Raw genomic sequence first — 24,063 nt, 5'->3', positions numbered from 1 at the left:
TCAATACGGTGACATCAAAATGTCAACACATAATATCAGCACACTATATTGAAGTTCAACAAAATTATGTATTGACATTTAAATATCATCATGTTGACATTTTTAATGCACTGCATTGATGAGTTAACAAGTTAGCAACGTAAAAAAGTTAGCAATTGATCACAGCCCTAGGAGTGTAATTATCAATTGATAATTGACTTAATGCGATAACTTTGATAATTATTCAACATATTATGTAAAAAATGTCAATACAATGACATGAGTACGTCAACAGAAATTCATTTGGACAAAAAAAATGAGAATAAATTAAAGAAGAAAATGATTTTGACGTGCGAATAACGTATTTATAAAATGAGTTAGATAAAAAAGAAAAGATAATGTTATTATCAAACAATATAAAAGAACAAATTAATAACATTTCAATCTAACTTTGATGTTTATTCACTCTGAAAATCAGATCATGTTTATTCACTACTACTTGCATCCAATCTTGAAATTCCCATAATATGACCAAATTGGTGGCGTCGGTAGGTGGCTAAAACGACGCCGTAAGTATTTTTGTCGTTTGTACGTGTGGTTGGTTAGTCGGAGTTGCGTGGGCCTTGAGGGTGAGGGTGATTGGATTAAATAGGGCCCATTTTAGGAGTTAATTAATGGGTTTAATTTAATGTGGGAGGTGGACTAAATAATCCAATTGCAGTAACAATAATGGTTGTGTTATAATTGTGGGGGGGCCTCCTCACACTTGGACACTTCTACGCAAGAGAAATATCCTGTCTTTGATGATTGCATTCAAACTTGAAACATCCTATCTTTGATAATTGTGTTGTGATTTGTGATCGTGTACCTCTCAACTAACTTGTTTGATTTGTCGTTCGTCACTATTATATTTATGTATAATGTATGGGGTGGGAGTTCCACATGTTTTTTTGTAAGAGAGACATATCTGTACTTGGCACTGCAATTGTTATCACTTAGGAAGGAAATTTGATTTTATAACTTCTCATTTCACTCGGATATGCTAGTTTATTTCCTAATGATCACGAGTCATGACTCCATTAATGATGGATGTCGCTTACTTTTCTACTTATATTCTCTAAATAAATATATTCAAACTCTAAGGTGTCTACACCTTGAGTATAGATTACAAACCCTAGAAAAATGTAAACATGCAACATAGTAAATCGTAAATAAAACATATAGAAATTATATTTGTGACAGTACAATTTTAATTTATATTTTATAGTACATGATTATTAGTGAGTTGAACTAGCTCATGAGCCACTCAACCTTAATCAAAGAAATCTCAAAAGTGATTGAGCTTGAGCTCAATAACAATAAGATCCCGCGCGAGTTGGTGATTAAGCTCAATTTAATTGATAAGTCGTCGGTTCCATTTAATCAATATATAGGAGTTTCGAGTCATCTCAAATCTCAATCGCATATGACCTCTAACGTAACTAATAATATTACTAATATTACGTTCATCTACAAAAAATAGTCATATAGAAAGAAAATGATCATAATTTCTATAGAAAGATCAAAATGAACAAAAATAAATGGACTATTTTTGTGACAGAGGTATAATCGAAATCTTCTAATTTTAGCAATTGGGTTGTTATTGGGGCAGTAAGAATAGGCAATTTTTCTAATTTTAGCCCAAACAGTTTGGGCCTACGAATATTCCGATGTATGGTAGTTAAATGTGGTTGGAATAATCAGCATTCGCGGGAAATGAAGTTGAAGCTATGGATATGATTTTAGCAACCACGCCACCGGCTGAGTTCTCCACCGCCCCGCGCCACCACCATCACTACCGAGTCCTCCACATTTTAACTCAATCCGCCACCGTTTCCCTCCCTCACCTCAAACAAATACACGCGAAAATCCTCCGCACCGCTCCGCCTCCTCACCAGAGTCCCCAAACCGTCTATCTCTTCAGCAGGCTGCTTCACTTTTCCGCCTTGCAAGATCTAATCTACACACTGAAACTCTTCCAGAACATTCCAAACCCTAACACCTTCGTCTATAACACTCTAATTAGATCTTACGCCCACAGCAAGCTCCACAAAAAGCGAGCCTTTTCCGTCTTCCAACAACTCCTTGAACAAGAGAGCTTGCTTCCTGATAAGCACACGTTCCCGTTCGTGCTCAAAGCTTGCGCCTTTTTATTCGATCTGCGCCAGGGGAAACAAGCTCACGCGCAAGCTCTGAAACGCGGCTTCGCATCCGATGTGTACGTGAGCAACAGTTTGATCCATTTCTACGCCTCGTGTGGCCTCCAGGAGGATGCGAGCAAAGTGTTCGATAAAATGCCTGAGCGAAGCTTGGTGTCGTGGAATGCGATCATCGACGCGCTTGTGCTAGCGGGAGATTTCGATGAAGCGTTGAGAATGTTTGCGAAGATGATTCCGTCATTTGAGCCGGACGGGTACACGGTGCAAAGCGTGATCGATGCCTGCGCCGGTTTGGGGGCATTATCCATGGGGATGTGGCTGCACGCTTATGTATTGAATAAGTGTGTGATCGAGCCCAGTTTTGATGTGTTAGTGAATAATTCTTTGATAGAGATGTACTACAAATGCGGCTCGATGAGAATGGCTCTTCAAGTACTTGAATCGATGCATAGCCGTGATGTGAATTCGTGGAATGCTGCAATTTTAGGGCTTGCAGCGCATGGTGAAGCAGAGAGAGTGTTTGAGCACTTTGATCGAATGATCAACGAAGACAATCTCCGGCCTAACTCCATCACCTTCGTCGGTGTATTGAGCGCTTGCAATCACAGAGGCTTGGTTAACGAGGGGCGTAGATACTTTGATTTGATGGCGAACAAGTACAATGTGGAGCCGGTCTTGCAGCACTACGGCTGCCTGATCGACCTCCTTGCACGCAGGGGGCGTATAGATGAAGCGCTTGACATTGTGTCGAGCATGCCTGTGAAGCCGGATGATGTGATATGGAGGAGCCTTCTCGACGCTAGCTGCAAGCAAGGCGAAGGGATCGATCTGAGCCAAGAAATGGCAAAGCGCCTGATGGAAGGCGATGGGGGCGAAAGCAGCGGAGCCTATGTTCTTCTTTCAAGGGTGTTTGCATCCGCTAATCGATGGGATGAAGTGGGATTGATCAGGAAACTAATGATGGATAAGGGTGTTGATAAAGAACCCGGGTGTAGCTCAGTCGAGGTGGATGGTGTCGTTCACGAGTTTTTCGCAGGAGACACGACGCATCCATGTAGCAGAGAGATTTACCAGTTCTTGAAGTGGATTGAAGAGAGGGTGAAGATGGCAGGGTATGTTCATGACTTGTCGCAAGCGCCTTTGGTCGATGAGGATCGAGACGGGAAGGGGGATTCTCTCAGACTGCACAGCGAGAAGCTGGCGATAGCTTTCGCACTGCTGAACTCGAAGCCAGGGGCGGCGCCTGTACGTGTATTCAAGAATCTGCGCATATGCAACGACTGCCACAATTTTATCAAATTGATCTCGAGTGTTATGAATGTGGAGATTATCATCAGAGATCGCCTTCGTTTCCATCGCTTCAGCAATGGCTCATGTTCTTGCATGGATTTCTGGTAATGTTTTCATTACTTCACATTGTTAATTATTGTATCATAAGATTCATAAGCGAACAATATTCATAAACAATCAATCCCACACCATGTTTATTTGATTATATTCACTAGCCATAATTTCACTGGTTCAGACCATAATACACTGATTCTCTACAAAATCATTCCAAAAAAGGGGCCAAAGAATAAAGAATAAGAGCAAACTATAAGCTGCTAATCAGACACATGATACTTCTTGCACATATATATGTATAGAGATAATGCCTTCTGCATCTGAGTTTTCTTTGCAAGCATGTGGAGAAAGAAGGCTGAGGTAGGATGTACAGAAACACGCAGCGCTTGCAGAAATCAGCGAACAATTTCCAATTGCTCCAACATCACCAAAGACTGTTACATCATCACAAGGCAGAAAACCAGTGAGATACTTGTTGACATACTATCTTAGTCATAAATAATACAAGTTGCAGAAGGGATTAATTTAGAGCGTAATAGTAGTACCTTATGATGATTGTGGAACCACAACGACGTGCATAGTCGCGTTGTTGGGGGGAAGCTGCAAACGAAGAGGGAAAAGGTCCCCATTCAAGGGGCTTTTTGCACATATACTAATACGCTCGATTCCAAGCTCCTCTTCCATCCTCTGGGTTAATTCATCCACTCCAGTGCCCTTGAACGTAATGCTGAGCTCTTCAAAACCTTCGTCTACTCTCCCGTTTTCATCAGCAATGTGGAAGTATATTAGCCTTCCGTCATTGCCCTTCGGAGGCGAGCTATGCTCAGTATCACGCGACTGCACAAAACTTACACAGTGAGCGTCCATTTCAATAAATAGACTGAATAATTGTTAAAATACATATAAATTTACCAACCAATTCTGCATCAAGACTCTTTATTTTCAACATAGATTGCGATCACTTAAAAGTATATTAATTGAATCCTTATCTGGAAAAGCATATATGCATGATTTGAATATTCAATCAACTTGCGTGTTAATTTAAAAGTATATGCATAGATGCTGCAACTTTTGAATATTCTAGCATTTCTTTTCATGCAAATCCAAACAATATTCCACCAAACATTGAAATATTAACCATATAAAAATGAGTAATTGAATTAATTACCTGCTGTCTGGAAAAGGAAAAGCTAGCCGGCCTGGAAGAGAAACTGGCAGGCGGCGAGTAAGAATCCTTGTCCTCCACCACAAGCGGCGGCGGGGGCGAGTTGGCGACGACGATATCGACGACATGAACCTCCCAGAGGATCCACTCCTTGGTGGCGGTCCTGTGGGGGATGTCATGAGTGACGGAGTTCCTCCAGGGCGGGAGGCCGCCGTTGGCCCTCATGAAGTGGCCGTAGCGCGTCTTGAGCTTGACGGCGGCGCCCTTATCCCGCACGGGGTCCCACTCGACGGAGCTGTCGAGGCGGGCGGGGCGCGTCTGCAGCACCTTCCGGCCCGTCATGCCGAGGAGGAAGGGCTGATTGGAGGCGGTGAGGTACTTGCCGTAGCAGCTCTTGAGGCGGATGATTCCGTCGGAATTCTCGACGAACTCGACGGTCCACTTGGAGGCTTTGGAGGATCCGTCGCGGCCTTGGATGACGGACTCCTCGTCTTCGTCGGCGGTGAGGTATTTGTCGTGGCTGCTCTTCAGGCGGACGATCTTCGCGTTCAGGAATTGCTCCATCGCTCTTGCCTCTTGTTGTAGTGATCGATCAAGTTGCGTTTCCAGATAATGAACTGGAATTGGATTGACTTGTTCTGTTACAGAGTATTTAAAGAGGAGAGAGAGGAAGAAAGGCAGGCTGTCATAAACGCGGTATTGGGGTGAAATATTTGACATCACGTGTACAAGACGAGTTTGACTGTAACTCAAGACGATTTTTCTTTATTGCAATATATGTGATCTATTTCTAATTAGATTTAGAAGATTGTACTAAAATATTTATTGATTTAAAATACAATATTGAAAATATTACTACCTCCACCCCACATTAAGTGTCATATTGAATGTGGAATTGATTGGTGGAATGTGATGACTACTTACTATTTATAATAAAAGTGAAATGTGACTCTTATTGTGGAACAGACCAAAATGATAAAATGTGACACTTAATGTGGGACGGAGATAGTACTTTGGCATATCAATTTAGGCAAGGATGGAAATTAGAGTCACTAGTGAAGAGAAATATATTCAAAGTTATGAGAAACAAATGACAATGTAGATAACTTAAGAGGCAAATTGTCATATACTAGTAAATAATAAAAGAGGGATAAAATTTTATTCTGTGCTACACTTTTTAAATTCTGAAAAATAAAGTATGATTGAGACTTTTGTAATCATCCAATCATTCTATTTTTCGATGAATTACGCGCTGATGTCACAATTAATTTAGAACACGTGGATAAAACATTGTTGAGCAAAACAACATTGTCTAATTAAGCTTTAAACTATATTTTGTCCATGCATTTCAAATTAAGAAGAGGGAAGTACGTGATAATTGAGAAAGTTTCAAATTAGTAATTTATTTAGTAATTTGCCTATAATTTAATTAAGCTGAAGAAGTACTGCATGCTAATTTAGTTTATTTTATTATTCGGTCGATGCAAGTTGGAAATCCACGCAAGGTGGATAAGGATATGAGCTCACCAAATAGGACTTATTCAAATTTGTAAGGAAGTCAGGTGGTTGTTGAACTTGAAACTCAATACTACCAATGAACGAATATTTTTTTGGCAAAAGCAATCAACAAAGGAAGATAATCACTGGTATCATTTTCAGATGTGAATACAGATTCTATATAAGCATGTTTCGTCAAAGCTTGGACCTGTATCAATAAAAATATCAGATTGAGTCCAATTTTATTTTACAAGGTTTACATATAGTAGTACATTTTAAATATTATATGTGGATTCTTTTATTGGTGCATAAAAATCAACTCTTCATATTTTTAACATACAATACGGCATTTATCAATCTTATTTCTTTTTGTTTAATTTAATTGATAGATTTTCATGTATTGTCATTGTACGGTAACTAAAATGTTACAAACATTTCATAAAAATATATGATGGGTCGAGATTTGTGTAATAACGTGAATATATATTTTGTTTATATTTTCGAATTAAAACAACTAGTACTATATAGCTAGGCAACCAGCCCAAGTTTAGCCCACAACAATATTAGTATGTTACATTATGTTACAATCCAGTTACAATTTCATCAACATAACCTAATCTTAAAATAATGTCTTAGGGAAAAGATCAAGGTGGACTTTTTTTTAATAAATAAAAGGCTAAAATCAAAAGATGTCGAGCAAAAATTCAATAACATCCTAATAAAAGTACAACCTAACTAAGACCAATGAAAAAACTAAGTACCAACACTGAACCAAGGTGGATGTACTTTTCTTTTACCTCAATTTTGAGTCTTTAAACTTATATTTTACCTAAATTTGGTTTCAATCAATTTGGTGATTTATTTTTGTTAAACTAAATTGATATGCAGGTATAATTAAAATAGAGGTATTTGATCTCCATCCTATGCCCATGCATGGCAGCAAAGGGGCATTTTAGTAATTCTGAATATAAATAACAATATAGTCGAACTTGACTATTTATTAGAGTGGCTATGGTAGGAGCATTCGCAATGGGACGGATGATGCTTCGCTTGATGCATCGTCCACCCTATCGTCCGTCACTGCAGATGGGCAGACGATGACATGCCCGATACATAGTCCACAGCCTTAAGGCCGGGCGATGATTTCAAATTCTTTTTTTATTTGTTCCTCTCTATATATCACTATTTTTTACCTTCATTCTCATGCCTTTCACTTCAATCTCTTCCTAGATCTCATTTTTTCCTCTCACTAGTAATTCAAGGAAGAATCCCGTCGGTTTGACAAACCCGAATAGCCCCGATGGAGTGTCGATGTTCGGCGGTGGTGGTGCCTGGTGATCGCGTCATTAACCTGACGAATTCCAACCATTCGATACACCGGGTTCCATGGAGTCCAACTGGGATCCGAACAACCAGTGCAATCCGCATTTCACCACGGATTCGTACGGGCTCGACAACATGGAGCCCCGCCCCGCCACCCAGTCAAGAAAGAAACAGGTGAAGGCGAAAGCCAAGAAGTTGTCGTTTGTGGAGGTCATCGAAGAATACGCCCCAGGGAGGCAGAACTACATTGACGAGGAGACCATGCTTCTGACGAAGTGTTGGGCCTACGAGAGGCAGAATTACACTGGCTCCGGCGTAGGCCTACTGGGACTTGGTCATGTTTGTCTGACAAAGGACATTGTTGAACACACACAACGGTCTCATGGAGTGCTAGGACCCGGTTAGAGCCTGGTACCTCGAGAAGATGATCGATCATCTCCAATGCCAGTTGGGAATGGACTAGACCAGGTCTCCCGCCTTATCCGTAGTGCATTTGTTTTTATTTCCTCTCTTCCTATGTTTATACCTTTTTAAAAATTAAGTAAATGTAGGGTTTGCCTTTAATTTGTGGTGTTTTTGATATTTTATTTTGCTAATTTACATATTCGAAAACATAAAAAAATAAAAATAAATACAAAATACTACTGTAGTTGTTAAAAAGATAGTTCGGCTATAAGGCGTTCCATTGCAGGTGAATGAGTAGGACTATAAAATGCTGATGTAGAGGGCTATAAATTGATATATGGCGGGCTGTGGATGCTTTGCCTTCTACGTAGCAACTTACATAAATCAACATGTTTAAATTTGGTCCTTAGTTACCTAAACTTATCTAACAAATATTATTAGCAGAGGTTTTTCATCTTATACGTAATGTAGTTGTTCCGCTTGCCTGTGAGGCTGTGATGCAATATTTTAAACAGCAGCGGATTTAGGAGGGCCACCGATGTAATAGGAACCTTATTATCTAACTTTATATGACGATTAATCATTTTATTTATGATTACTACACATGTACGCAAAACTGATTGTTGAAACTTTTTGAGAGAGAAATAATGAAAATACTGTTTCGTCTTCCATCTGTCTTTGTTGGTCCCCCATAATGAAAATATAATGTTTAGTACATTTCATGTGAGAAGTATTGAAGTAAAGTTATTGGTTGTGTAATCGAGCACACCATCGATCTATTGCTATCTTACATGGACCACATATAAATACACCTCTTTTTGTGACCAAATATTATCAATGGATTCTCTTTCAATATTTTAATTTGAACTTGAGCTCGGAGGTGTTAGGCTGAATAAGTCGTACTACTACTACTACACAAGGATTTAGTCTTCAAAGTGGGTTGAAAAAATATTAGGCCCAATCAATTTCGGACCGTCTCGTTTTGCCCAAAACTATTTCAAGGCAGTGTATCCAATACTATATGATGATTTTGACAGCTCCAAGAAATCATATAATCTTCTTCGAATTACAATTCCAAAATAGTATATACTAGTAATAAACAAAATAGAGTATAAGAGCACTCCCAATGGAGTTCCCTTATTTCTCCCTTATTTCTCCCTAACTCCTGCCACATCAGCGCCACATCAGCATCACATTTTATCCCCAGTTTTTAGCCAACCCCTACAATGGTTTCTCCCTTATTTCTCCCTTATTTCTCCCTAACTCAACATTTCATTTTTACATCATCACTAATTTAATTGTTTTATTTTTATATATAATAAAGCTAGCTTATTTAATTTATAAAGATAAATCAAATAAATAGTAATAAAGTTCGTTGTATTAAACACGGGTACACATTACAACGAAGAAAATTAAAAAAAAAAAAAGTACACGAATGGAAATAAAAAATCAAAAAAAAAATTCAAAGAAAAAAAAATTCAAGGGCGGTGGGCGCGGTTTCTATTTGCCCACAATTCTTCGATGATATCGTGTTGTAGTGCTTGATGGGCCTCCTTCTGGTGTATGTCCATGAACGCCTGGAACCGTTCATGTTCGTTGTGCGGTACACCCTGGCGGGCGGACTCGGTTGAGACACCGTGACTCGATGATGCAACACTTGGGTCGTTGGTGACGTCGAGGACGCCTTCGTGTTTGTGTGAATGAAGTTTGTGGGTGATGAATGGAGGAAGAGGATGAAATATTTATAGGGGTGGGATAAAATAGCCGTTCGGCCAAAAAAAAAAAAAAAAATTTTAAAAATCGCCGATTATCGCCGAGCGTCGCCCACAGTGGCCGGCGATCGCTCGGCGATAATCCGGCGATAAATCGCCACTCGGCGAAGCAACGGTAACATTATCGCCGAATTATCGCCGACTTCGCCACAATGGCCGGCGATAATTCGGCGATAATCGGCGATTTATCGCCGAGAATTCGCCACCTCCATTGGGAGTGCTCTAATAGTAATAATAAAATAAAAGTTCCAAAACGCTTATTTACTAAAAATGATGGTTTCATTCTGTAGTCAGTTTCATTTACATTCCTTTTGTTATTCAACTCTCGTTAGTTCGCAATTATCCAATGCTAATAATATACTACTACTGGAGTACTACTAATATGTATAGTCGAGAGATGTTCGGTTTGTAAAATTGTATTTCGGATTAAATTACGGATTAATTTAGTAGTGTATTTGGTTCATGAGATTTAATTCCACGATTCAATTCTAGATGGATAATCATGAGAAAATTAGTCATAGCCAATCCTCTATTAGAGCATCTCTAAGGGAAGGGGTAAATGGAGAGGTAAAAGATAAATAACTACCATATTTATCTCTTCTTGATAAAATTTCATGCTCCAAAGAAAAAGGTATTTGGAGAGGTATTATACCTTCTTTCATTTTGAGAAGGTATCTTTATCTCTTCTTGGAAAAGAAGGTAAAAAGTTAGTTATTTTTGTTTGTCTTTTTATTTTACCTTCTTTCCTTGGAGTCCATTACTTTTTAAGAAGGTATAATTACCTTTTTGAGAAGGTAAATGAGAAATATACCTTCTCAACTTATCTTTTTCCCAACTTATCTTTCCCCCTTGGAGATGCTCTTACTAATATAATCTCACAACTCAATCATAGATGGTAAGTATCTAAGTATTATTTTATGTAGGAAATCGAAAACCATTAAGATTGTATCCCAATATTAAATATGTAGCGTGTTTGGTTCATGAGATTCAATACCACAACTTAATCCTAGATGGATAATCATGGAATAACTAGTAATAGCTAACTCTCTATGACTAAAATAATCTCACAACTCAATCCTAGATTATATCGTATACTATTTTATCTAGAAAACCGAACACCACCCTTGTAAATTAAAAATCTATGTTCATAAAAATTGGGCACTATTCAAATTTTAAAGTGGACGACTATTGACTAACGCACATCCCATCCCATCCCACCCATCCACCTAATGTGGGGCGTAGGTACGGAAGGTAAGCAAACAATCATACTCGATTCTCTGTTTCAAAGTTTGGTCTATAATTTCAAATTTGTACACCTCTTTGGTATCTAAATTGATTATATAACGTCTATTTTCATTATTATGATTTGTATTTTGTCTTCATCCCATTCGTTTCACGTGAGCGTCCCACTTTTCCCTCTCTTCAAGACCCCCCCCAAGAAGAGTAGGGCCACCCAAAGTAGATGAAAGATTTAGATCTTCACTCCCCCACTGATGACTACATTTACCACTTTGGCTCCACCACCACCACCATGCCACCACCTCTCGCCGCCGCATTTCTCTATCTACTCTTAACCCTCATTATTCCCACTCTAGCATCCTCTCACACCTGCTCGCCGCCGAACAAAACCCTCTGCCCCCCTTTCACCTCCCCTCCGCCCTTCCCCTTCTCCCTCTCCCCTGGCTGCGGCCACCCCTCCTTCCAAATCCACTGCTCCCCCTCCGCCGCCTCCATTTCCATCAACAACCTCACCTTCTCCCTCCTCCACTACGACCCCAACTCCACCTCCCTCACCCTCTCCCTCACCCCACCCCCACACCCCCGCCGCAACTGCACCTCCACCGCCCTCAACAGATCCATTTCCTTCTCCGGCTCGCCATTCCGGGTCGCCGATTCCTCCTGCTCCCGCCTCTCCGCTCTCAAACCCTGCTCTCCCCCAAATCTCCCCAACTGCAGCCACTGCTCCTTCGAATGCAAGCTCATCAAGAGCCCAGTCCACCTCATCCACGACTGCGGCGCCGCCCGCCACCGCGATGATGTCCAGCCGGAGTGCCAAGGCGACGTCCTCGGCGTCCTCGACAACATTCTCCGATTAGGGTTTGAAGTGGAGTGGGATGAGGATGAAGACGAAGATCCTTATTTCTCAAGCTGCAAATCCTGCAACGGATTTTGCGGTTTCAATTCCTCCGATTCGAGGAAGCAATTCGTTTGTTTCTCGCCCAAGGCAATCATCCGCCAGCAAAGCCCTAACAAAATTGCGATCCTCACCATTCTATCCTTGTTTGTGTGCTTATTGATTGCGCTCTCCGTCGCCTTCGTCGTGCTCCGCTCAAAGAGAAGAGACGCAGAGGAAGATCCAACCACCATTTTCCTCCGCCGCCACCGCTCCGCCAGTCTTCTCCCGCCGGTTTTCACCTACGAGGAGCTCGACGCATCCACTAACCACTTCGATCCCAAACGCAAGATCGGCGACGGAGGATTCGGTTCGGTGTTTCTAGGGCAGCTTTACGACGGCAGATTGGTGGCCGTCAAACACCTCCACAAGCACAATTCCGCCGGCGCCGCCGTAGAAAAAGGCTTCTCGAACAAGTCATTTTGCAACGAAATTTTGATTCTATCATCGATTAATCACCCGAATTTAGTGAAGCTCCATGGATACTGCAGCGATCCGAGAGGTTTGCTATTGGTATACGATTACGTGCCTAATGGCACCCTCGCCGATCATCTCCACGGCAAGCAGAGTCTGTACAGAAAGGGGGCGCTGACGTGGAGCACCCGAGTCGACATCGCGCTGCAAACGGCGATGGCCGTGGAGTACCTGCACTTCTCCGTCGTGCCGCCGGTGGTCCACAGAGACATCACCTCCGCCAACATTTTCGCGGACAAAGACATGAAGGTGAAGGTCGGCGATTTCGGGCTGTCGAGGCTCCTCGTGTGCCCCGATTCCACCATGGCATCGGGCAACGCCTCTGAGGGCGTCTGCACAGGGCCGCAGGGGACGCCCGGGTACTTGGACCCCGATTACTACAGGTCTTTCCGGTTGAATGAGAAGAGCGACATCTACAGCTTCGGGGTGGTGTTGCTCGAGCTGATCACGGGAATGAGAGCCGTCGATCAGAGCCGGGATATGAGGGAGATGACTTTGGCGGATATGGTGGTGCCCAGGATTCAGATGGGGTTGCTGCATCAGGTGGTGGACCCTGTTTTGGTGGTGGATGGAGAGGCCATGGAGGGGGCTGCCGCTGTGGCAGAGCTCGCCTTCCGCTGTGTCGCGGCCGACAAGGACGACCGGCCGGATGCGCGGGAGGTGGCAATGGAGCTGCGGAGGATTAAGGGCCGGGGGAAGAGTTGTAGCGGCATGTTGAGGAGTTCGAATTCAAGCAATGTGGTTGTGCCTGATGTTATTGGGTAGGCGTAGGCCTAATGATTTTAAATGGGGATTCTTCTTCTGGGTGAAATTAAATGTACATTAGATGTCACGCTTGTCTTTTTCAACTTTCACTGAATTTATTTAACTCCCCCTTCTCCTTATTCGGGCTTGCAGACTTTGGATTGTTAGTATGGTCATCGTGATCACTATGTGGTTGGTTATCAAGTTAATTAATCATATAGTACTACTAATAATGATTAGACAAACTCACATGGCTTGTTAAGAAACCATCTATCTAATCTGGATATCCAAAACATTCATAATCCAAACCCATCACTGATTAATGATGAATCAAACTAATTATTGGACATAATGTTCTTGCTGTAGTTTCTCACGTGGCATATCGCGCTTATTCCTACCTCTCTTATACTAATACATAATACATGTAGATCGTAGCGATCTTATTCTCACCTCCATTGTGTTACAACACTACACAGATCATGCTGCGTGCAAGTTTAGCTAAGTGAAGTATGCAGCTTCTAATTGTTTGGCTTTCTGACCATAACTACCTGCTTCCTCCATTCCTAATATCGAACATGCTTTCTCCTATATTGCAATAACTTGCATGAATAAAAGCGAAACTTGAACACAGCTCTAGCTAAAAAACGTTGAATTGGACACGTACCAGGAGAGACCATAGAAACGGCGCACCTTCCCGTTTCTTCAGTTGTTTCTCAATAGCTTCTTTAGCTGCAACAGCCCTAGTCATTGTTATTACTCCTATAACATACCGATTATTGCAGTTATCTGGAAAAAGTTCAGTAAATACCTGCTAAAACTTCTCCAGTTTCCAGCAGCAGAGTGATGTGCACTTCAGTGAACACATCGAGCTGTTCATCAGATGCTCCGATTACCTAGCTTAGCATAGTCAGCTATCACGTTAGATCTATTTAATATAAGTTGAAGTAGATGAATGATTAGGTGCTTTTGTCAGTACCTTGTAGTTAATGGCATCAAAGTCATGCCCAAGAAGTTCCACAGCCTTCTTGTAGTCTCCCTTCCCGTATCTATAGAGAGCTTCTGCAAGCTAGAAGCACTAACATATATAAGCAGTTTTTTTATGGGCCAGCACTGATTTAAGTACAAACATTATCAACATCTATATGTCAAACATCACGTTCAGATTTGATTTCATATCTAAACACTAGAGTTGACTACAATGCAAAATAAGACAATATAATTTCCTTGTCATAACAAATTGAGTTTTTTTTTTTTCCATGAGAAGCAGTTCAGGAAACATATTGAAGCAGTAGGTAGGTAGACAGACCCAATAGGTAGGAGTTGCTTGTCAAACTAAAAGTGAGTTTTTTTGTTCCTTAAGACATCACACATAAAGCTGATAGACAATATAAACTATAAAAAAATACTATTGTTTAAAATAAGTGAATGACAGAAACGAACATCAAGTCCTGTTTGCATTTGTTGTTGTTTCTTCCTGTTCATCATTGAAACCCTGCAAAGAGAAGGAATCAGCCGATAACTATTAACAAGAGGAAGAGGTTGAAAAGTCTCCTTACCTGGAGTTCAAGCCCTTAAGTAATTCTTCCGCTTTATTAAATCTCCCAGTGCAAGATAAGGTCCATAATATCAAAATGTCAAGGTGCCACTCCAGAAACCAGAAGGCCTGAGCTACGAAGTTTTATGTATGAATTGCCAAAACAAGTGAACAGAATGAAGTCAACAAAAATGAGAAGGAAAATGCGGCCTTCCATAGTCCATTCAAGGAAATAAATGTGTCCAATCAAGAAAAAATGAGGGAAAAGCCACAAAGAAGAAACTGACTGAGTACATTTTCTAATAATTTAGCTCTTTAAAGCAGTCATTAAGCAACAAACAGAAGTAATGAATTTAGTAACTAATGTATGCCACTTCATGCCTTGCTTAGTGTAACGCGGTACTACAAGGGCTGGAATAGAACTCAACTTTTTGTGGATTTCCAAAAGTAAATTCAACTCTCATGAATTTCAATAAAAGTAAATAACGTTATTGCAAATTGGAGCCTCACTTGATCTGTCAGACAATTAGCTAACTCATGTAGACGATCCTTGAGAATATCATGCACACCTCGCACATACAGACGCAATAACAAACCGGCGGCATTTAAATATACCTGTATGGATAAGATGAAATTAGATAAGGCACATGTGGAAGCACAATGTAAAGAGGTGTTCTAGAACAAAAAAGCATTTGTGGTAGACCTCCACTGGGGTGGCATCACTTCTTTCCAATTCTTTCCAAATGTGCTCATTATAAATATCTTCTACTTTTGTTATAGGAGCATGGCCTTCCAAGTAACATAGAGCAATGTGCCACCAATTATGTGTATACCTAATTAAATAGTTGTCTTTAATTAGCCAACACATGAAAGAATTATGTTAGCTGATTGTGATATATCCACACACATAAAAGATGACAAAGAACCCCATGATTGTGCACAATTCATCATGAACTCCACTGCCTCTTTGAAACGACACTCGTACTGGTAAACATGGCATAGCTGCATGTGTTAGAAAAAGGTGAGAGCCAGTAAGTTATCAGTACTAAGTCGATATTTGATGATATCACCATGTTTACAAATTTTAACTTCATAGGCATAACGACTTCTCATGCCCTAATGATACACCAAATATTCCAACATTGTTTGTTCGACTTTCCTTCTTGAGTGAATATTTATATTTAGACTTAATTTGGCATTTGTGGTCTTTGTCGACCTAGCACGGTTTTTGCCTTAAACTACGAGCAGAGGAAATTGGAAACTCACTGCATGCTGTGACCAGGCATCATCTTTATTGAGCTCATATCCCTTTTTTCCTGCTTTCTCTGCATCTTCCATTCGACCTAGCTCTAGTAATGTAAATGCAAGCATGCCATATATATAATCCTCATGGTCATTCACTGGCAGGACCTGTTGGTTATATGTTACTCGTATTTGTTATGTAAAACCAAACTGAAAGGATACCACGTGCTTTTAGGACAGACAGTAGACAATGGGCATTTTATTGAAAACCTGATAATTGCTATTTTCTTTTCAAAATGAATACCTGTTCTACAATTCCCAGAAATAGATCTAGTCGACCCATATAAAAGCATTGCACTTGAGCTCTCTTCAGTGATACAAGATCTCGGGGGAAATCTTGCAAAAGCTGTAACCAAGCCAATACTCTGACAGTCAGATTTCCATTATTTCTTTAAACCAAGGGATCACATAATCAATTCAAGAAACATGGTCTACTCTATACTCCCAGATTCAGTGAATGATTAGATAAATATATATATATATATATGTTGATTTATGATATTTAAGCAAAACAGTGAAAAGTTAATGGGTATCTAATTATTATCTTATCATCATGATGCAGGTATGTTTGAGATGTTTCTGGCTGCCTAATTATGATAATCCATTGTACTGACACATCTGACTGAATAACATGATGTTCTAGCATTTAAAGTTTCTTCCTCAAGACTTCAAGTACTGTAATTCTTATACAAGCTACCTAGATAAGAAATATATATAATCAGAAGTAGAAAAACACAACGAAAACAACATTTCATGTGCTAAAATTAATAGAACTTGAAACACACAGCAATGTTCTCCGCAGTGACAGCAAAAGATACACATATAATGAAAACTATCTTGAAGTTGAAAATGTCAACCTTGGAATGCTGCTGCACAACTAAATCGTCATCTCTATCTGGAGAAATTATATATTGGATGACTTCAAACACTGCCTTCTCATATGAGCTAGCACATTCCTGTCCACATTCCCAAAAGAAAAAAGAATTCCAGGACATGTTGAATTTCAAGAAGCTTATTAAGACCCAAAATTATAAAATTACAATAACAAAATTGAATCATACGAGATGAGACTTGGCAGCATCGATGAATTCAGGAGCACGGGATGGATCAGCCGAGCAGATAAAATGAGCAGCCAAAATGTTGCCTAGAACACACTCCGGATCACTTTTTGGAGCTTCTAATATTACCGACCTTTTCCTTCCATAACTAAGCACCTAATAATCCACAAAACGAACTTTCCGTATCAACAATTCAACAAACTTATCAGCAAGCATATTTTACAAACTCAAAAAAACTTGCAATACTCAATAATAGGTTTCCACAATGTTCACCTAAATTTCCCCAATTGTATAGCAAATAGTAGTAGTACTATCTAACAAGAAGCCGAACAGTAACTCAGAAGAAGAAAATTAGCGTAAGTAACATATACGAACCATATCCCTGGGTAGAACTAACAATAATTTCATTGAATTTAACGAGATATGTATAGCAGAATTCAACCATAAAATTAAAGCCTGGTATAGTGTAGTCGATCAAATCTTATGAATTTCAGCAAATTCAAAGTATGCAAAAGATGTTGGGTTAAAAATAAACCTGGTGGTAGTAATCGTTGATAGCAGAAATGCAAGCATCGGAAGAAGTCCTAACTTGGTAGCCCCATCTGTCCAGCTTCATCTCTGCTGCCGCCATCTTCAACAAAGAGATTTCCTCTGAGTTTTCGCGTTTCACAATAATAATTATAACTGCTTTTTTTAAGTTGATTTATGCAGGCTTTACCGCGACTTAAGAGCGCTGTGTCCTCATAATATTTCAATGAAGTATGGAATTTACTATTTCACCCCTAAAACAATTGTAATTATAAGGGTAACATGAGAATTATGTATTGTTGAATCCATTACATTATATAGGATACTTATTCAAAGATTGGATATAATAATATATTGGTACTGACACTTCACTGCCACGTAAGCGCATCAGATTCATTTGTTGCTAAATAAGGCTGTCTCCACAAAAATAAGCCTTCAATCTGCTGTATTTTGCAAAAGCCTCTCCTCCAGGCTCCAACAACACTGCTCCTTCATGTCTCCTCTCAATGATCGTGCTTCTAGCCTCGTCTCCCGATGCCTTCTCGAGCTCCTTGAATGCGGGAAACCAACAACATCAAAGGCATCTCTCAAAGATTAGGTCAACTCCACTTGTTGCTGTTGTCTCATCATGAAATGTTACTAGTCTGTATTATGCAAATTATGTAGATGTAGAGGGAAATAACTGAGGTGTCCCAACAACAACAAAATCATGTCTCAATGGGTATATATATGTTCGGTCAAGGATTTTAGTTCCATCTCATCAGCTCTCTAAAACTAATGTCATGATGGGGAAAAGGAGGACTTAACTAGATGTCAAAACTCAAATTAAAAAGACTATCAGAAAGAAACCATTTTTTTCTTTGATTGCTAAAGTTGTGATGAAGAGCAAAACGAATCTAGTTTGGGTATATATGAAGAATATGCTTAATTTCATTATCCCTACTCAAGGAAAAAGAATAAAAACATGGACTATTGGAGTTAACTTTAATAACTACTACCAAATCACCCACTTTGAACCAGTCATCACTTATGGACTTTTCGATTTATGCAAAATAATTAACTGCAGGCATGTGGTAGAAGCTGCAAAAAAGGCTTATTATCATAAACTAATTCACTAGAAAACAGACGATCTGGTAAGAAAGATAGGAGTATCCATCCAATAACAACACTAATAAAACACAAAACCAAACAATTAAAAAAAAAATCTTTCATTCAGAAGCAGCTTTTGGCATCGTGGCCAGAAACTTCTGGAGTTGTACTAGAAGTAACTGAGGGTCCATCAAAACATCCTTAACAAGGCTGTCAGAGTAAAGCCTCTCGGCCCATCCGGCTAGACGAGAAGTCTTGGTTTCATCAAGGAGTTTGGTTTCATTCATCATCTCAACCACCCTTATAAGTCCAACAAAACTCCCTAGAGCTATATCAAGGTAGCCAACACTATCTCCACCAAAGAAAGCCTTGCCTTTGCTGCAGTTAATGAATGCCTCCTCCAACCGCATAAATGCTTCAGATAATTTCTTGATAACCAACTCTTTAGCTTCCTCTCCTTCGGCTTCCCTAAGCTGCCCAAGTAACGGGACCAACTAAAACCATTTCAACTATGTGAGTAAGTACTAGATTTTATTCATGGGAGGCTAAAAGGGAAGAGGAAAAGTGCACCTTGTCATCGACAAAAGCAGCCCAGAATCGAGCTGTGGCACGGTCGTAGGGATGAGGAGGAAGGATCGAGGGGCCATTGGTCCATGCATCATCAATATATTGAACAATGATAAGAGACTCACATATTGCCCTCTCACCATGAATGAGCACTGGGATTTTCTTGTGAACTGGATTGGTTTTGCTAAGAAGCTCAGGTTTTAGGTGTGGATTCATTACTACTAACTCGTAATCGATGGATTTCATCTCAAGCGCCATCATAACCCTGGTCACAAATGGGCTCTGCTTGGCTCCTAAAAGCTTTACACCACTTGTTGCCATGGATGATGTGAAAATCTAAGCAAGCTTGATCTTATCTGATGCTATGTGAAAAGAAGTGATGCAGTTGTAATGAAGATAAACACAAATTTCTTTGACTATAAAGAAAAGGCTATCCCTACTCAAGAAAAAAGACAAAAAAGACTTGCATTATTGCCAAACCACCTACTTTAATTAGTCTACTTATATGGACTTTTCTGTTCATAAAAAAAAAGGTACTAATAAATGCTGTTGGCATACTGATTTGGAGCAGCAGTTATATGTAAATCACCTCAACAAATTTATATCCAAACCATTATTCGATGTCTAAGAAAGATGGAGAATATTTCCAATAACAACACTGATAGATAAGAGCACAAAACGGAACAATGAAAACAACCATTCAATTAGAATCAGTTTTTGGCATGGCCTGAAACTTTGTGAGAGATTCTAGAAGCTTCTGAGGGTCCAGCATAGCATCCTTAACAAGACTGTCTGAGTAAAGTCTCTCTGCCCATTCAGCCAGAAGAGGAGTCTTGGTTTCGTCAAGGATCTTGTAATTCGCATTCAACATCTCACTCAGCCTTAGATATCCAACAAAACTCCCTAGAGCTATATCAAGGTAACCAACAGTATCTCCACCAAAGAAAGCTTTGCCTTTGCTGATGGTGATGAATGCCTCCTCCAACAATGCAAATGCTTCAAGTACTTTCTCGAAAACCAGCCTTTTCGCCTCCTCTTCGGCCTCCCTCATTTCCCTGAGTAATGGAAAAAACTGATACCATTTTAACTATGTTAGAAAACTATGAGTAGATTTTTATTTAAGGAGCTAACAAAGAAGAGGAAAACTGTACATTGTCATCAATAAAAGCAGCCCAGAATCGAGCTGTGGCACGGTCATAGGGATCGGTAGGAAGGATGGAAGGGCCATTAGTCCATGCATCATCAATATACTGAACAATGATAAGAGACTCACAGATAGGCCTATCACCATGAACAAGCACTGGGATTTTCTTGTGAATGGGGTTGATTTTGATGAGAAGCTCGGATTTTTCGTATGGATTCATTTCAACTAACTCATAATCGACGGACTTCATCTCAAGAGCCATCACAACCCTGTTGACATATGGGCTCGGCCGCCCTCCATAAAGCTTTACACCGCTTGTTGCCATAGCTGATGCTACAATCTGAGCAACACTACTAATCTTATCTGCTGCTATATAGATATGTGAAAAGTCTCCCACTTTGATGTCATCGATTCGTCTGTTTCCAATACATGATGGAGAAAGCAATGATTTTTTTAGATTTTGTTTGGTTGCCGGCTGCCGGCTAATGAAGATCAAAACGAATCTCTTAAAGTTGCATTATTAGGCAAATACTTTCATAGCACTAAAATACCTACTTAACTAGTCATCTATTGTGAACTTTTCTGTTCATTCAAAAGAATTTTAATCACCATAATTTTCATACTAAAATGAGTCTTGCATATTGCTTAACTCCTCATAATAGTTCACAATTTTGGTACAACTTTCTCCATATATTTAAAGTACTTCATAGAATTTCAGGACTCATAACTCATTCTTCAATTCAGCAAAACACTAAAAAAGACTAATAAACAACAAAGAACAAAGTGAGATTTCTTTGGCCAAGAATGGGGTTTATTTTGATGAGAAGCTCGGATTTTTCGTATGGATTCATTTCTACCAACTCATAATCGATGGATTTCATCTCAAGCACCATCACAACCCTGTTCACAAATGGGCTCCTAAAAGCTTCACACCACTTGTTGCCATGGGTGGTATGAATATCTGAGCAAGTTTGATCTTATATGATGCTATGTGAAAATAAGTGATGCAGTTGTAATGAATATAAACACAAATCTCTTTGAATATGAAGAAAAGCTAACTTTAATTATCCCAACTCAAGAAAAAAAAAACTAGATAAAAAAGAGATGCATTATTGGATCAATAATTTCAGGCCAACCCACCTACTTCAGTGAGTCCACTTTTCTGGAGTTTTCTATTCATTTAAATAGTATACTGATTTGGATCAGCAGTTATAAATCGCCTCAACAAATTGTTTATATCCAAACCAGCTACCATATAAGTTAAAAATGTTTATTGTTCGAATCGAATTCACTCTAGAAGACCATACGATGGAAGATGGAGAATATTTCCATTAACTAACAACACTGATATGAACACAAAACAGAACAATGAATTCAATCATTCAATCAGAAACAGTTTTTGACACTGCCTGATACTTTTTGAGAAGTTCTTGAAGCTTCTGGAGGTCCGGCATAACATCCTTAACAAGACTGTCTGAGTAAAGTCTCTCTGCCCATCCAGCCAGACAAGGAGTTTTGGTTTCATCAAGGATTTTGTAAGTCGGATTCATCATCTCATTCAACCTTAGATGTCCAACAAAACACCCTAGAGCTATATCAAGGTAACCAACATTCTCTCCACCAAAAAAAGCTTTGCCTTTGCTGCAGGTGATGAATGCATCCTCAAACAACACACATGCTTCAAGCACTTCCTCGAAAACCAGCATTTTCGCCTCCTCCCCTTCGGTCTCCCTCATTTTCCTGAGTAATGGAACAAACTGACACCATTTTAACTTTGTTAGCAGACTATACTAAATTTTATACATATCTTTTCTTTTCTTTACTGGGAGTTAGCATAGAAGAGGAAAACTGTACCTCATCATCAACAAAAGCAGCCCAGAATTGAGCTGTGGCGCGGTCATACGGATCAGTGGGAAGGATTGAAGGGCCATTAGTCCATGCATCATCAATATACTGAACTATGATAAGAGACTCACAGATAGGCCTATCACCATGGACAAGAACTGGGATTTTCTTGTGAATGGGGTTGATTTTGATGAGAAGCTCAGGTTTTTCAAATGGATTCATTTCTACTAACTCATAATCGACAGATTTAACCTCGAGCGCCATCACAACCCTGTTGACATATGGGCTATGCTGCCCTCCATAAAGCTTTACACTGCTTGTAGTCATAGCTGATGCTACAATCCGAGCAAGACTACTGATCTTATCTGTTGCTATATAGACATGTGAAAAGTCTCTCACTTTGAAGACATCGACTCTTCTGTTTTCACTACATGATGAAGAAAGAGAGGATTTTTTTTTAGATGTCGTTTGGTTCTGCCGGCCAAGGAAGATCAAAACGAATCTCTAACAGTAAGTTGCACTGTTAGGCTACTAATTTCATACTAAAACACCTACTTAACTAGTCATCTATTGTGAATTTTTCTGTTCATTCAAAATAATTGTTAAATGGTTAGAATCATTTTCATGTTATTTATTACCTTGCGATTAGTCCATAAGTGGTCACTTTCTTGATGCCAGTACACTACGGTTAAGATGAAAGGGTTAATAATTCATGATTACATTTTGCTCGAAGTATGACAATTGGTAAATTTTAATGAAACAGAGAAGCTTATCAGTAGTTTTCATACAACAACACAGTATACATAGATTCATGAAACTAAGGACTTTAATACTTGATTTTCAGCTAGATCATATCTATGGCCACCATTTTACATTATTAGCCCGAGTGGCTCGTGATCCAGGAACATATGACATTACATAACCTCGAAAAAGCAGAAATGTTAAACCATCACAGCATTTATAGCCATTTATTCACTTAGAGGATTTAAGATAAGCTTGAATCAACTCATGAAGTTCCATGAGCCTGTCAAAGTTTGGAAAGACGGCCTTAACCCTGTCGTCCGAGCATAATCTCTCGGCCCATTTTGCCAGTTGAGGAGCCTTTGTCGGATCCATCAGTTCGACTCCAACAACTTTCTCTGTCACTCTCAGCCACGCCAAGCAGGACCCAAGAATGATATCGAGATAACCTATGCTATCTCCTCCAAAATAAGCCATTCCTTTGCTACAACCGATAAATGCCTCTTCAAGCAAGATCAAGCCCTCAGACAATTTCTGAACTAGTGATTTTCTTTCCTCTTCGTCGTCTGACTGTCTGAGCACTTTGACCAACGGATACCACTGTAGGAGTTATATTGGTAAGTTTATCAGAAGCTGTTTATTATACATGATTTATTTGAAGGAAAATGTAGGTATGTACCTTGTCATCGATGTAGGCTGCCCAGAAACGGGCTAAGGCGCGATCATAGGCATCAGAAGGGAGGATGCGCAGGCCTGTGTCAAAGGCATCAGCAATGTACTCCACAATGATGCATGACTCACAAACAGACTTGTCTCCATGGATTAGAACTGGGATTTTCTTGTGAACAGGGTTGTTTTTGAGCAGCAAATCGCTTTTCTGCAAAGTATTTTCTTCGATGAACTCATACTCAATCGACTTTATGCACAACGCAAGCTGAGCCCGGTTCACGTAGGGGCAGGACCACATCCCCAGAAGTTTTACATCACTAGCAGCAGCCATAATCAAGATACAAGAATCTTTTGGATTATTGATGTGAAGTTTGAAGTGGAGTTAGAAACTATATAACCAGTCATTGTAGCATTTCCTACAGCGGCAATATTGATATCATCATAAATATAATACTCAAATATATTCATACACTGCGAAACCTTACATTTTAACTTAGGATCTAGTCATCGGC

At 39.7% G+C, this 24,063-nt stretch overlaps 8 protein-coding genes across 12 annotated transcripts; 2 read left to right on the top strand and 6 right to left on the bottom strand.

Moving 5' to 3' along the window:
* The first annotated feature begins 1,647 nt into the window (after window positions 1–1,647).
* On the top strand, window positions 1,648–5,555 carry CRR28 (Tetratricopeptide repeat (TPR)-like superfamily protein). The gene has a single exon (XM_048104455.2). It carries the CDS (start codon window positions 1,749–1,751, stop codon window positions 3,573–3,575), a length of 1,827 nt encoding a protein of 608 aa, XP_047960412.1. The 5' UTR covers window positions 1,648–1,748; the 3' UTR covers window positions 3,576–5,555.
* Window positions 3,638–5,250, bottom strand: LOC125205486 (uncharacterized). The gene is made up of 3 exons (XM_048104456.2): window positions 4,690–5,250; window positions 4,067–4,358; window positions 3,638–3,955 (listed from the first exon to the last, which is right to left on the bottom strand). Exons 1-2 carry the CDS (start codon window positions 5,248–5,250, stop codon window positions 4,068–4,070), a joined length of 852 nt encoding a protein of 283 aa, XP_047960413.1. The 3' UTR covers window positions 3,638–3,955; window position 4,067.
* A 5,523-nt stretch (window positions 5,556–11,078) lies between the features above and the next one.
* On the top strand, window positions 11,079–13,214 carry LOC125203323 (Protein kinase superfamily protein). The gene has a single exon (XM_048101643.2). It carries the CDS (start codon window positions 11,146–11,148, stop codon window positions 13,093–13,095), a length of 1,950 nt encoding a protein of 649 aa, XP_047957600.1. The 5' UTR covers window positions 11,079–11,145; the 3' UTR covers window positions 13,096–13,214.
* A 159-nt stretch (window positions 13,215–13,373) lies between these two features.
* Window positions 13,374–17,679, bottom strand: LOC125203401 (Tetratricopeptide repeat (TPR)-like superfamily protein). Of its 4 annotated transcripts, XM_048101734.2 has the most exons (14): window positions 17,504–17,679; window positions 16,972–17,124; window positions 16,768–16,866; window positions 16,155–16,256; window positions 15,875–16,018; window positions 15,516–15,610; window positions 15,312–15,441; window positions 15,119–15,223; window positions 14,631–14,737; window positions 14,515–14,566; window positions 14,051–14,140; window positions 13,883–13,967; window positions 13,739–13,803; window positions 13,374–13,659 (listed from the first exon to the last, which is right to left on the bottom strand). In XM_048101734.2, the coding sequence occupies exons 1-14, from the start codon at window positions 17,597–17,599 to the stop codon at window positions 13,573–13,575; spliced, it is 1,410 nt and encodes a 469-aa protein (XP_047957691.1). In that variant the 5' UTR covers window positions 17,600–17,679; the 3' UTR covers window positions 13,374–13,572. The 4 variants fall into 4 exon arrangements, 1 of the variants encoding a protein (XP_047957691.1); XR_016132840.1 differs by lacking the exon at window positions 13,374–13,659 and having other exon boundaries at window positions 13,733–13,803; window positions 13,883–13,971; XR_016132841.1 differs by lacking the exon at window positions 13,374–13,659 and having other exon boundaries at window positions 13,749–13,803; window positions 14,051–14,133.
* Window positions 17,680–18,570: 891 nt separating this feature from the next.
* Window positions 18,571–19,592, bottom strand: LOC125203404 (glutathione S-transferase U18-like). Of its 2 annotated transcripts, none has more exons than XM_048101739.2 (2): window positions 19,156–19,592; window positions 18,571–19,058 (listed from the first exon to the last, which is right to left on the bottom strand). In XM_048101739.2, the coding sequence occupies exons 1-2, from the start codon at window positions 19,471–19,473 to the stop codon at window positions 18,705–18,707; spliced, it is 672 nt and encodes a 223-aa protein (XP_047957696.1). In that variant the 5' UTR covers window positions 19,474–19,592; the 3' UTR covers window positions 18,571–18,704. The 2 variants fall into 2 exon arrangements, with proteins under 2 accessions (XP_047957696.1, XP_047957695.1); XM_048101738.2 differs by having other exon boundaries at window positions 18,571–19,079; window positions 19,156–19,583.
* A 158-nt stretch (window positions 19,593–19,750) lies between these two features.
* On the bottom strand, window positions 19,751–20,740 carry LOC125203406 (glutathione S-transferase U17-like). The gene is made up of 2 exons (XM_048101741.2): window positions 20,304–20,740; window positions 19,751–20,224 (listed from the first exon to the last, which is right to left on the bottom strand). Exons 1-2 carry the CDS (start codon window positions 20,619–20,621, stop codon window positions 19,853–19,855), a joined length of 690 nt encoding a protein of 229 aa, XP_047957698.1. The 5' UTR covers window positions 20,622–20,740; the 3' UTR covers window positions 19,751–19,852.
* An 812-nt stretch (window positions 20,741–21,552) lies between these two features.
* Window positions 21,553–22,705, bottom strand: LOC125203405 (glutathione S-transferase U17-like). The gene is made up of 2 exons (XM_048101740.2): window positions 22,151–22,705; window positions 21,553–22,053 (listed from the first exon to the last, which is right to left on the bottom strand). The coding sequence occupies exons 1-2, from the start codon at window positions 22,466–22,468 to the stop codon at window positions 21,679–21,681; spliced, it is 693 nt and encodes a 230-aa protein (XP_047957697.1). The 5' UTR covers window positions 22,469–22,705; the 3' UTR covers window positions 21,553–21,678.
* Window positions 22,706–22,890: 185 nt separating this feature from the next.
* On the bottom strand, window positions 22,891–24,044 carry LOC148923392 (glutathione S-transferase U17-like). The gene is made up of 2 exons (XM_089061269.1): window positions 23,562–24,044; window positions 22,891–23,482 (listed from the first exon to the last, which is right to left on the bottom strand). The coding sequence occupies exons 1-2, from the start codon at window positions 23,880–23,882 to the stop codon at window positions 23,114–23,116; spliced, it is 690 nt and encodes a 229-aa protein (XP_088917395.1). The 5' UTR covers window positions 23,883–24,044; the 3' UTR covers window positions 22,891–23,113.
* Window positions 24,045–24,063: the final 19 nt, after the last annotated feature.

The sequence above is a fragment of the Salvia hispanica genome, chromosome 6, assembly GCF_029641045.1.
Source record: "Salvia hispanica isolate PSC_SH4W2 chromosome 6, Shi_PSC_v1, whole genome shotgun sequence".
NCBI classification, from domain to species: domain Eukaryota; kingdom Viridiplantae; phylum Streptophyta; class Magnoliopsida; order Lamiales; family Lamiaceae; genus Salvia; species Salvia hispanica.
The sequence above is the reverse complement of the archived record's forward strand: the minus strand, read 5'-3'. Positions and strand labels throughout refer to the sequence as shown.

Bases quoted from the DNA above. Each gene is read 5' to 3' on its own strand.
- CRR28 (XM_048104455.2), top strand. From the start codon at position 1,749: ATGGATATGATTTTAGCAACCACGCCACCGGCTGAGTTCTCCACCGCC.
- LOC125205486 (XM_048104456.2), bottom strand. From the start codon at position 5,250: ATGGAGCAATTCCTGAACGCGAAGATCGTCCGCCTGAAGAGCAGCCAC. The intron at 4,359-4,689 runs GTAATTAATTCA...AGTTTTGTGCAG, and splicing joins TTTCCTTTTCCAGACAGCAG to TCGCGTGATACTGAGCATAG.
- LOC125203323 (XM_048101643.2), top strand. From the start codon at position 11,146: ATGAAAGATTTAGATCTTCACTCCCCCACTGATGACTACATTTACCAC.
- LOC125203401 (XM_048101734.2), bottom strand. From the start codon at position 17,599: ATGGCGGCAGCAGAGATGAAGCTGGACAGATGGGGCTACCAAGTTAGG. The intron at 15,611-15,874 runs GTGAGTTTCCAA...TAACACATGCAG, and splicing joins ATGCCTGGTCACAGCATGCA to CTATGCCATGTTTACCAGTA. The intron at 13,660-13,738 runs GTACGTGTCCAA...ATTGCAATATAG, and splicing joins CGTTTCTATGGTCTCTCCTG to GAGAAAGCATGTTCGATATT.
- LOC125203404 (XM_048101738.2), bottom strand. From the start codon at position 19,473: ATGGCAACAAGTGGTGTAAAGCTTTTAGGAGCCAAGCAGAGCCCATTT. The intron at 19,080-19,155 runs GTGCACTTTTCC...AAATGGTTTTAG, and splicing joins CTGCTTTTGTCGATGACAAG to TTGGTCCCGTTACTTGGGCA.
- LOC125203406 (XM_048101741.2), bottom strand. From the start codon at position 20,621: ATGGCAACAAGCGGTGTAAAGCTTTATGGAGGGCGGCCGAGCCCATAT. The intron at 20,225-20,303 runs GTACAGTTTTCC...AAATGGTATCAG, and splicing joins CTGCTTTTATTGATGACAAT to TTTTTTCCATTACTCAGGGA.
- LOC125203405 (XM_048101740.2), bottom strand. From the start codon at position 22,468: ATGACTACAAGCAGTGTAAAGCTTTATGGAGGGCAGCATAGCCCATAT. The intron at 22,054-22,150 runs GTACAGTTTTCC...AAATGGTGTCAG, and splicing joins CTGCTTTTGTTGATGATGAG to TTTGTTCCATTACTCAGGAA.
- LOC148923392 (XM_089061269.1), bottom strand. From the start codon at position 23,882: ATGGCTGCTGCTAGTGATGTAAAACTTCTGGGGATGTGGTCCTGCCCC. The intron at 23,483-23,561 runs GTACATACCTAC...TAACTCCTACAG, and splicing joins CAGCCTACATCGATGACAAG to TGGTATCCGTTGGTCAAAGT.